At 42.1% G+C, this 12,233-nt stretch overlaps 1 protein-coding gene across 1 annotated transcript in view; it reads left to right on the forward strand.

Moving 5' to 3' along the window:
• The window catches only part of LOC103605409 (chromosome unknown open reading frame, human C11orf80), a 45,624-nt gene that overhangs the window by 32,238 nt on the left and 1,153 nt on the right, over positions 1 to 12,233 (forward strand). Inside the window, exons 11-13 of the mRNA XM_008589993.1 lie at positions 7,922 to 8,000; positions 11,875 to 12,101; positions 12,201 to 12,233. Coding sequence (XP_008588215.1) covers positions 7,922 to 8,000; positions 11,875 to 12,101; positions 12,201 to 12,233 — 339 coding nt within the window. The remainder of the gene's footprint in view (positions 1 to 7,921; positions 8,001 to 11,874; positions 12,102 to 12,200) is intronic.

A 12,233-nucleotide genomic window follows, 5' to 3' on the forward strand; every position in this document is an offset into this window, starting at 1 on the left:
TAGACATGAATGTTCGAGCCTCACAGAACTGTAACCAAGTACAACTATAAATAACACCATGTTATGTATAAGGAAATTTTAAAAGGATTACAGCAGATTTCCTGTTGGAAACAGTGTAAACTAGAAAAAATGGAGCAACCTCTTTAGAATATAGGGAAAAAGCAAACAACTCTCTCTCCAGAATTCTTTACCCAGCCAAAAAAAAAAAATCTTTAAAAACAAAGATGAGATGAAGATTTTTTTCTGACATAAAAAATAGGAAAGAATTCATTATCAACAGACAAAAATACAAAAGAAATCTCTCAAGCAGAAGAAAAGTGATACCAGATGGAAATCTTGATCTACACAAACAAATGAAGAATACTGGAAATAGTGACTACATGGGTAAATATACAGCCTTTTTTTCCTTATTATTTAAATCCCTTTAAAACATAATTTACTTTTTTATTTTTATTTTTTTTTTGGCGGTTGGCCAGTGTGGGGATCCAAACTTGTGACCTTGGTATTGTAACACCATGCTCTAACCAACTGAGCTAAATGGCCAGCCCTATAACTGACATTTTTTTTTTTTCGTGACCGGTAACGGGATCGCAACCCTCGGTGTTGTGCCCATACTGCGACCGGCAATGGGATCGCAACCCTCGGTGTTGTGCCCATACTGCGACCGGCAACGGGATCCCAACCCTCGGTGTTGCGCCCGCACCGTGCTCAACTGGTGAGCGGACCAGTCTCTATATGGGATCCAAACCCTTGGCAGGAGTGCCGCCGCGCTCCCAAGCGCTGCATTCTACCGAGTGCGCCACCGGGCCAGCCCTATAATTGACTTTTTAAAGCAAAAATAATAACAATGTATTATAAGTTTTACGATCTATGTAGAAGTAAAATGTATGACAACAGTAGCATGAAGATCAGGAGGAGAGAAATGGAAATATACTGCTGTAAAGGTCTTATAAGTAGAGTGTTATAATATTACCTGAAGGTAGACTAATAAGTTCAAGATAAAAGGAACTATTAATCAACCTGCTGAACTGGGAACAAAAGAAAAAGAAAAAATGAACCATTAAAATAACACAAGAGATAAAATGGATGATAAAAAATATTCAACCGGGGCCGGCCCGGTGGCGCACTGGAGAGTGTGCCACTTGGGAGCGCGGCGGCGCTCCCACCGAGGGTTCGGATCCCATGTGGAGACCGGTTCCTGCTCACTGGCTGAGCGTGGTGCGGGCGCAACACCGAGGGTTGCGATCCCGTTGCTGGTCCCCAGTACGGGTGCGACACCAAGGGTTGAGATCCCGTTACCAGTCAGTAAAAAAGACAAAAAGGAAAAAAAAAAATTCAACCGAAAAGAAGACAGAAACAAGGAAAAGGAAACAAAAAACAGATGAGACAAATAGAAAACAATTATCATGATGATATATTTAAGCGCTGCCATATTAATTTATCCCATTAAATGTAAATGGTCTATTCAGATCCTCATATACTCTAGCCACCAAAAAAAAAAAAGAAAAAAAAAGTAAATGGTCTAAACAATTCAATTAAAAGGCAGAGATTGTTATATTGGATAAAGCAGCAAGAGCCAACTACATGCAGTCTACAAGAATCCCATTTTAAATATAAGGAAGAAAAAGATTAAAAGTAAAAGGATGGAAAAAGATATATCATGCTTATGCTAATCAAAAGAGAACTGAAGAGGCCCAGCCTGTGGCTCACTCAGGAGAGTGCGGTGCTGGTAACACCAAGGCCACGGGTTTGGATCCTATATAGGGATGGCCAGTTAGCTCACTGGCTGAGCGTGGTGCTGACAACACCAAGTCAAGGGTTAAGATCCCCTTACCGGTCATCTTTAAAAAAAAAAAAAGAGAGAGAGAGAGAGAACTGAAGAGGCTATATTAATATCATACAAAGTAGATTTCAGAGCAAAGAATATTACCAGGAATAAAGAGGGTCATTTCATAATGATGAAAGGATCAGTTAATCATGAAGACAATAGTCCTAAACATTCATACATCTTTTAAGAGAGCTTTAAAATACATGAAACAAAATAATAGAACTGTAAGGATAAAGAGACAAATTCACAATTATACTTGGATACTTCAACATACTTCTTTCCATAATTGGTAGTACAAGTAGACAGAATATCAGTAAGCCTAGAGAAGTCTTAAACAATGCTATCAATCAATTTGACCTAATTGATATTTATAAAAACACTCTTCTTAACCACAGCAGACTATACATTCTTTTGAAAGTCACATTTAGCAAGATAAACTATATTCTGAGCCACTAAATATTTCTGAATAAATTTAAAAGGATCCAGGCTGGCTGGTTAGGTCAGTTGGCAAGAGCACAGTGTTGTAAACCAAGGTCAAGAGGTTGACTCCCCATACCAGTGAGCCACCAAAAAAAAAAAAAAAAAAAAAAAATTAAAAGGATCCAAGTCACACAAAGTATGTTTTTGACCACAGTAGAATTATTAAAGTAAAATCAGTAACAGAAAGATCTCTAGAAAATTCAAATATATTTGGAAACCAAATGACACACATATAAATAAACCATGGGTCAAAACCAAAAACCAAAAGGGAAATTAGAAAATAATTTAAGTGGAAATGTAAATTATCAAAATTTGTGGGACGTAGCTAATACAGTATGTGGGGGAAGTGTCTGTGTTAAAAAAGAAAATAGTCTCAAATCAATGACCTCACCTTCCAACTTAAACTAGAACAAGAAGAGCAAATTTAACAGAAGAAATGAAATAATAAAGATCATAGTAGAAATCAATAAAATAGAAAACAGAAAAACAATAGAGAAAAATCAATGAAACTGAAAGGTGTTTCATTGGGAAGATTAATAAAATTGATAAACGTTTAGCCAGATTAATCAGAATAAAAAGAGAGGACACAAATTGCCACTATCAGAAATTAGAAAGGTGGCATCAGGTATTAAAAGGATTATCAGAGAATATTATGAACAACGCTATTTCAGTAAATTTGACAACTTAGATGAAACAAACTTCTTCTTTTTTTTTTTTTTTTTTTTTTTTTGTCTTTTTCCATGTCCGGCATCGTATAACTTCGTATAATGTATGCTATACGAAGTTATGCACAGAAATTGTCGTAATAGCAGCAGCAGCATTATAGATGGTCCTTAAGTCATCCAATACATTCCCTTGCTGAAGGGAAGTTGTTCTCTACAGTATATTTTCCAATCCTTTTCTCATTTCATGTTTAAATCACTCAGCCAAGGGACTTTGACGATCTCCCGTAAAAAAGTATTCCACAGAGTGACATGTTAGTATGAAGAGATGATTTGAGACACTCAACCTAAATTTTCTTTTACTCAATTTTATGCTCAACAAACTTCTTAAAAGATATGAATTAATAAAGTTCACTCAAGAAGAAATATCTCTATATACCTGATAGTTCTATATCTTCTAAAGAAATTGAATTTTTAGTTAAAATCTTGGCACTATAAAGAAATCTCAATACACAATAAGAAAACAATCCAACATTTTAAATGTGCAAAAGATATGAACATACTTCACAGAAGATGCACAAACACAAATGGCAAATAACACAAGAAAGATGCTGAGTATCATTACTCATTATGAAAACTCAAGTAAAAATCACAACAAGATACAAAAAAAAAGTGCCTTTACCCTTTTTTTGGCAGCTGGCCAGTTAGGGGATCTGAACCCTTGACCTTGGCATTATCAGCACCACATTCTAACCAAGTGAACTAACTGGCCAGCCCCTAAGCAGTTTGGAAAACAGTTTGGCAGCGTCTTAACACGTTATATGTACATTTATCATGTTACATAGCTATTCCACTCCTAGGTATTTACCCCAGAGAAATGAAAGCATATGTCCACACAAATACTTGTACACTAATGCTCATGGCACCTTTATTTGTTATAGCCAAAAACTGGAAGCAACCACAGGTAAATGGATAAACAAATTGTCTATCCATACAGTGGAACACTACTCAGCAATAAAAAGAATGAATTATTGATACATACAACAGCATAGATGAATCTCTAAGTAGCCATGCTGAGTGAAAAATCCAGAAATAAATAAAAGAGTACACACTATTTGATTGCTTTTATATAAAATTCTATAAAATGCCAACTAATCCATAGTTATAGGTCAATAGTTGCTTGAGGATGAGGAGGTGGGAGAGTTGGAGGTAATGCTTATAAAGGGCAGCAGGAAACTTGTGAGGTTGATGGATATGTTTTTTGTCTTGATTGCAGTGATGGGTTTCACAGGTATGTACATATGTCAATGCATGTACATGTATATGCATTTTATTTTATGTAATTTGTATCTCAATAAAATTGTGATAAAAAATTATAGACACTGTTTCTGAGAGAATAACAGGGCCTTTAACACCTGTCTGCATCTTCTCTCCCCCTCCTACCTCTGCTTGCCTGATTGAATGGGGAAGTTTAGATGCCCAGGCTATATGTACCTTCTAGGAAGCACCTTCCTAGCAATGTGTTTGCTGTTCCTTTCAGCTGGTTCACCACAAATACTCTTGCCAGTTTCCCTCCAACTTGGAAAGCTGCTGCACACACCTTGACCAAATAAAGCTAAAATCCATAGTATCAGTTTCCTAGGGATGCTGTAACAAATTACTATAAACCTGATGGCTTAAAAATAACAGAAATTTAATCTCACACAGTTCTGGAGCCCAGAAGTCTGAAATCGATGTGTTGACAGGGGCCGCACTCCCTCCAGAGGCTCTAGGGGATAATCGTTCCCTGCTTCTTCTAGCTTCTGGTGGCACATGGTGTTCCTTGGCCCATGGCTTGCATAACTCCAATCTCTACCTCCATCTTTACATAGCCTTTCCCCCTCTGCCTCTCAAATCTCCTATACCTTTCTTTTATAAGGACACCTATCATTGGATTTAGGGCTTACCCTAAATCCAGATGATCCCATCTCCAGATCCTTAATTACCATCTGCAAAGATCCCCTTTCCAAATAAGCTCATATTCACAGGTTCTGAGGGTTAGGACTTAGATATATCTTTTTGTGGGCCACAATTCAATTCATTAGAGCCATTCACATCTTCAACTTTCTAGGGATAGGTTCAGGGTAAGGTGTGTGCCATTATAATAGGACCCAGAATACACGGGCAGAGACATACTCCTCAGGATCTAGGAGTGTTTCAGCCTGTGAAGTCCTTTTGCGTGGGCCTCTTTGATATCCCATGAGATCTCAGAAAGAAATGATCTGACCTCTTCACCCTGTTCTTTTTCTATAGTGATGGCTAACAGCTTTGGGGCCGTTTATAGCCCAATTATCTTAGCAGCTGGCTAGTGAACTCAGTCTTACCAGTAGTCATATGTCTTAGAAGGAAGGAGCAATTTACTGAATCCCTAATCTGTGCCAAGATTTTCACTTTAACCTCCATAAAGATGTTATGAGTTAGATCGTAGAGGCACAAGAGTGGCACCCAGTGGCTTGACACTGCAAGATCAAGGACAAGTCAAATCCTTTAGCCTCTGGGCCAGTCCCTCAGTTTCCATTTCTAAATAGGAAAGGTAGAATAGATGACCTCTTGAGTAATAGAGAATAAAACCACCTATAGCTATTATATAGTGTATGGAGAAATGGAAGAAATGAAAGAATATTTAGAGTTTTATAGAATCTATTCAGGGAAAGGCCATGCATGAGTGGAGATTTTAAGCCTGAGTGTTAGAAAACAGACAATGGGCCAGGAATGAGTAGGCAAGATACTACTGCAGGGCTTAGTGTCACAGATGTGTGTAGAGACTGGGAACTTAAATCCAGAATGAGCAGGAGCAGTAATGAGGCAGTTTTCTAAGGAAAGGCGTTGTTCTGCAGGGGGCTAGCATTAAATGTCCCATAGAGTGTTAAATCCAAGGAGGTGTATCCGAGGACAGGGCTGTCTCATCTCAGATGGTGAGTGAAGGGTATGCAAGGCTCCCAGAGAGCTCAGAGTTTTATTCCTCAATGTGGGTAGTTCCTTGTTAAGACCAATTTCGAGATAGGAGAAAAGTTTATCTATTGTATGAGATTTTCCACACTGAAGTGAAGTAAAAAAAAAAAAAAACTTTCTCTTAAAGAAGAAAAAAATGTTTGGAAAATTTCCTAATGTTGTGTGTTCACATCTTTAGGGCCATCTTTGCCCCTTCAGTGTTCCTTGGAATGCAATTATTTAGAAACTGAAAGATTAATAAACAATATATGATAGAATGTCTATTTTTATTGAGATATAATTCCCATACCATAACATTTACCATTTTAAAGTGTACAATATCGTGGTTTTAAGTATATTCACTGTGTTATGCAACCATCACCCCTAAATTCCAGAACATCGCCATCACACCAAAAAGAAACTCTGTACCTACTAGCAGTTAGTCCCAGTTCCCTTCTCCTTCCAACCCCTAGCAAACATTAATTTACTTCCAATTTCTATGGATCTGCCTATTCTGGATGTTTCATATAAATGGAACCATACAATATATGGCCTTTGTGTAGCTTCATTTAGCAGGTTTTCAAGGTTTCTCCATATCATAGCACGTAACAGCACTTCATTTGTTCTTAAGGCTGAATAATATTCCCTTGTATGAGCATACCACATTTTGTTTACTCATTCATTAGCTGATGAACACAAGTTTTCTCCCACTTTTTGGCTATCATGAATAATGCTGTCATGATTAACTTTCTGAGTAACTTCCACACTGTTTTCCAAAGTGGCTGCACCATTTTATGTTCCCACCAGTACTGTAGGATGGTACCAATTTCTCCACATCCTTATCAACGGTTATTATTTTCAGTACTATTACTATTATTGCCATCTTAGTGGGTGTGAAATAGTATCTCATAGTGCTTTTGATTTACATTTCCCTAATGATGATGTTGAGCTTCTTTTCACGTGCTTGTTGGCCATTTGTATATCTTTTTTAAAGAAACGCCTATTAAATCCCTTATCCATTTTTTAATTGGATTGTTATTTTATTGTTGAATTTATAAGAGTTCTTTACTCCAGATACAAGTATCTTATCAGATCCAATTTACAAATATTTTCTCCCATTCTTGTGAATTGACTCTTCACTTTCTTCAAAATGTCCTTTGAAATACAAGTTTTTAATTTTGATGAAGGGGATATCTACTTTTATACATTTGTATTCTTGAAAAAAGTAAGGGGCCGGCCCCGTGGCGCACTCAGGAGAGTGCAGCGCTTGGGTGCGCAGCGGCGCTCCCGCCACGGGTTTGGATCCTATATAGGGATGGCCGGTGCGCTCACTGGCTGAGCGTGGTGTGGGCGACACCAAGCCAAGGGTTGCAATCTCCTTACCGGTCACAAAAAAAAAGAAAAGTAAGGAACTGGGAGGATTGGGTCCTGGACTTATAAGTACTTCTGCTTCTCTGTCCAGATTGAACCAACTAGTGTAGCAGTTGGCTCTAAAAGGCCACAGACGACTACAGAATGTTTCCTGTGGCTTCCCGGGTTTGACTCTCTCAGTTATTTGTTGAGTACTTACCCTGTGTAAGGCACTCTGCTAGCCAAAGAGAAAGGCAAGAAAAAAGTCTCTTTAAAGAAACATAAGATGTAGAAAATGCACATATGCACATAAAAATGCTGAGCAGGGACATGCAGAGCATACTTCAGCCCCCGAGGAATGGGGCAGACAGTAGGCAAATGATCAGAGGTGAGAGAAGGAAGGATATGCCAGGAGTGGCTGGAGTGAACTGCAACAGGGTCCACACAAGAGGAAAGCCTTGAAGGCTAGAGTCAGGGTAGGAGGATTCATGAGTCAGGAGGAAGTTAAAAGAAGAGTTCCCAGTGAGGGATGATAGCCCTATGAGGTCAACAAAGCCACCAGGCACATCCGTTTCACTAGGGTTTGTTCATGCTTCTGCAAAACTTACTGAAGTCTTCTAATTTTTTTAAGCAGCTGTCCCCAGAGAAAAAAGATGCAGCCCACAGCACTGAGGATACACATGAGAACAGCAGCCCAGAACTCACTGCAGGTAAGGTTTTAGCTTTCAGGTGAGCCCTGGACTGACACTGGGGAAGTAAAAAACATGACTTTGAGCTTTCAAACTGTTCCGTTGCACCTTTTTTTTCCTTTTTGTCTTTTTTACTGACCGGTAACGGGATCGCAACCCTCGGTGTTGCGCCCGCACCGCGCTCAACCAGTGAGCGGGAACCGGTCTCCACATGGGATCCGAACCCTCGGCGGGAACACTGCCACGCTCCCAAGCGGCGCACTCTCCAGTGCGCCACCGGGCCGGCCCTCTGTTGCACCTTTTACCACTGCAGTGTCCTGGGATCTGGTTGCTTCCACTGCCACTATGAGTCTTCTGGGACAGTAGCAGGCATTCCTTCCTAAAAGCTGGTATGACAGGACTAGAAATTCTAATACAGTTTGTGCAGTTACAGATAGCTGCATATGATGGGGTGGGGGGAGGTAATAAGCAGATTCAGGACACTGAATCCAGTTAGTCCCTTCATATCTTTTCTTGATTATTAGTGTTGATACTGCAGCTCTCCCCTGTTGTGCTTACGCCTCTGTTTGGGCCTTTGGAGGCTGCTCCTGGGTGCGGACACCACCTTACCCTTGATGTGTGTTATGGGGAGGTGTTGGTGTGTGTGATGTGATGGCAATTATAATGATGTCTTTTCTTCACACATGCTACCCCCCCAACAGCTTTCAGAGCTAGCAGCAGCAAGTGTAACAGCAACTCACACATAGTCACTGGCAAGTGCCATGCACTATTCTGAGCTTTTAAAATGTATTTTGCTCTTAGTTCTCAAAGCAATCCTAAGCGGTATAGGTACTATTATTATTCTCATTTTATAGATGAAGTAACTGAGGCCCAGAGATGTCAGTAAACTTACCCAAGGTTACACAGCTAGTAAAAGAGCCATAATTCAAACCCAGGCAGCCTACCTCCAGTCTGTCTCTGGAAGACCCCAGTTAGCAGGGATGCCCTCCTACAGATGCTGAGTTCTTTGGACAAAACAGTATTTGGGCTTGAAGGAAATTGGGGATTGTGACTTCAGCTTCTGTGTTTTGTTGGTAAATCCCTGTTTCCAGGGTCACAACTACAACAAGCTCATGTTGTCTGTGCTTAGGCCTAAGATATGGTCCTGAATCATTGTCAGTTGAGCCATGTTTTAAATGTTGTGGGAATAATGATGGCAATAAGAAAAGTTTTATTTGTGCAGTGAGGAGAGACAAAAAAGTAAGTTCTTTCCCTTAGAAGGAAGAAAATTAACATTTAATTCAACACCTTCTTGGACTCCACGGAGATGTTGGGCTCATCCACAGACCTTATCTCAATTTAGTCCTTATAAACAGTGATTGTCTGGGGTGGGTGGCATTAATCATGTCTCACAAATGAGAGAGCCCAGGCTCAAGTCAGGTAGAGCAATAGCGGGAAGAGGAGCTGAACTGGAGCCTGCTGCCTCCAAAGCCCGTCCTTTCACCGAAGTTCAACGTGAGCCTTGAAATCCACGTGTTTATAATCTAGTGGACCCCCTGGAAGATTTCTTGCGCTGTTCTGCTCTACAGACCTGCAACTCTTGCCAGCATCCATCCTCTGTCCCACATGGGCTGCTCTGCTGAAGAAAATGACGGAACAACTGGGTGTTGATGCCATGATACATCCATAGTCCATTCACTGAGGCATCTTTGGTTTATCAGTCCTTTCCTTGTCTTTCTGTCCCTTTCTCCTCAGTGGCTATGCCACTCTTAAAAATCTATCCCTAAGGCCAGCCCGTGGCTCACTTAGGAGAGTGCGGTGCTGATAACACCAAGGCCACGGGTTTGGATCCCTATATAGGGATGGCCGGTTCACTCACTGGCTGAGCGTGGTGCTGACAACACCAAGTCAAGGGTTAAGATCCCCTTACCAGTCATCTTTAAAAAAAAAAAAAAAACTATCCCTGTTTATCAGCCAGCCAACAACAACAAAAAAAGTCTATCCAGCTCTGCCTCCTGACATAGACTTCTACTTCACACGTACCGATTTCTTTTCTCAGTAAACTCACCTAATTTGTACTCCCCCCTCCGCCACTGCAAAACCTTGTCATCGTTCAGGCTCAGAGTGGCATTGTCCTTCTTGCTTTCTCAGGACCTGCCTGCATCAGTTATCATTTCTGCCTCTTCAACTCTCTTCTGAGTTGTTCCCTCAGCAGGTCCATCTCTCATGTCTTCAAAAGGAAATCTCTCACGACCTTGGAAATTCCTCCACCTACCCTCAATATCTTTCCATCTCAGCCAAGATTCTCAAAAAAGCAAAGATTGTCCCTTTCTTCCTCTCTCATTCTCTCCCTGACCTTGGGCACTTGCTTTCCAACTGTGGCCTCTGAAACTGCAAGTTCTCTCATTAGGAAAGGCCTCTTAATTATGAAGTTAGGCATTTATTTTGATCATATCTGAACCATTTGCAGAATTTGGCACTGTAATACTGTGACTCACCTGGTCCTTCTCTCTCTGAGCTTTTCTCTTCAAATACTTTCCTCTGGCCATCCCTAAACAGTGTTTGTCCTGCACTCCATCCCAAGCTGCTATCTGCCATCCCAGCTGTTGCCCACTGCCTGTGCACTCAAGACCCCCAAACTGGTATGACCAGCCCAGGCCTCTCCTGAGTGCTGCTCTGTGTGGAGGTCCCATTGGTACCTCAGCTTCCTCTCTGGATACTTTACCCACCACACACACATCCCAAGATCAGCTCTTACTTTAGCCTCTGTCATGATTAACAGCACTGCTATCTATCCAGTTTTACACATCTGAAATATTGGATTCATTTGAGAGGCCTCTCATTCTCATGTCCCACATCCAGTTCATCACCAAGGCCTCTTGGTTTGGCCCGATGAATACTTTTGATTCCTGGTGATGCCTTCACTTCTGGGCTTTTGAGGTCTTCCTGCCTCTAGTTTGATCTAAGCCATAAATTATCTTTCAGAAACACAAAATTAATTCTATACGTCTCCAGGGCTTAAAACTCTTCACTGGCTTCCTGTTTATTTCCTACAAATAAACATCTGTTTCTTAGCCTCCTCTGATTCCTGCCAACCTCTTCAGATTCATTTCCTAGGATCCTCCACCACGTATTTTATGTAAAATGTTGCTTTATGCCTTTATGCCTTTGCATAAAGTTTATTTGCATAACTTTTGGCATGGAATTCCTTTTCTCTGCCTTGTCTGTCTGGCATATTTCTCTTCACCCTTCAAAACCCAGCTCAGGGTTTTGAAACCTTTCTTCACTGCGAGATGGTTAACGGCTTCCTCTTCTGTTCTATCCCTGAGCTTTGCACACACTTCTGCATCCCTCTAGCATCTGTGAGATTCTCCAAGGGAAATGCTCATTGATCTACATTCCCAGAACCTGCTTAGGAAGAATATATCCATTCAAACTCGCCTTAAATTTGCACAAGTGAATCAGTTAGGAGTAGAAAACACGGCCTACGGGCACTGCCCAGTGCAATGTGAGCAACAAAGGGAGAGGGAGTGGGGCCGGCTTTGGGAATCGGAGCTTGGTAGGGAGAGAGGAGCTTTACAGTGCAGACTCCATGAACAATCCGTGCAGAAAGAGATTGAGCATGCGTGAGCCCCAAAGTGATGGCCTGACACAATCCCAGATGCCCCTTCCCAGGTCCGGCTCAGAGGGAACAGAGAGGCCCCGAAATCATTCTGCAGCCTCAGCCTGCTCCTGAAGGCGCTGGAGCTGCAGCGTTTTGATCTGGACAGGACCTGATGCCAGAAATGCGGTGGGAGGGCTATGAGAGCCGTGCCCAGCCCCTGAGCGCCCTTTCTCCCAGGTTTACCTCCTGCCCCAGGCGGCTTTCTGGCATAGGACCATGGCAGTAAGATGAACTGGGATTATTTTCTCCTAGAGCCCAGCGGGCAAGCAGAAAACAAGAGGCTCAAAAGGGGCAGCCTCCGCCAGGGCGTGGAGGAGATGCGAGCTCTCCACTCTGCCCGGGCCCCGAGCCCATCAGAGGCGGCCCCGTGCGGCCCAGAGCCCCCCGCGGCCTCCCTCGCCCCTAGCGGAAGGGAGGCTCGCGCGGCCCACGGCCGGGTCCCGGCGCCTGGCAGGACGAGCTCCGGGAGCGACCTGGAGGTAACCCGGCGAGGGCCGCGCAGGAAAGGGCGCGGCGGGAGGGGCGGGGACCCGGCCACTGCCGAGGGGTCCTCACCTCGGGACCTTTTGCTCCCGCAGGACGCGCTGTGGCTGCAGGAGGTCTCCAACCTG

The sequence above is a fragment of the Galeopterus variegatus genome, unplaced genomic scaffold, assembly GCF_000696425.1.
Source record: "Galeopterus variegatus unplaced genomic scaffold, G_variegatus-3.0.2 Scaffold5789, whole genome shotgun sequence".
NCBI lineage: Eukaryota > Metazoa > Chordata > Mammalia > Dermoptera > Cynocephalidae > Galeopterus > Galeopterus variegatus.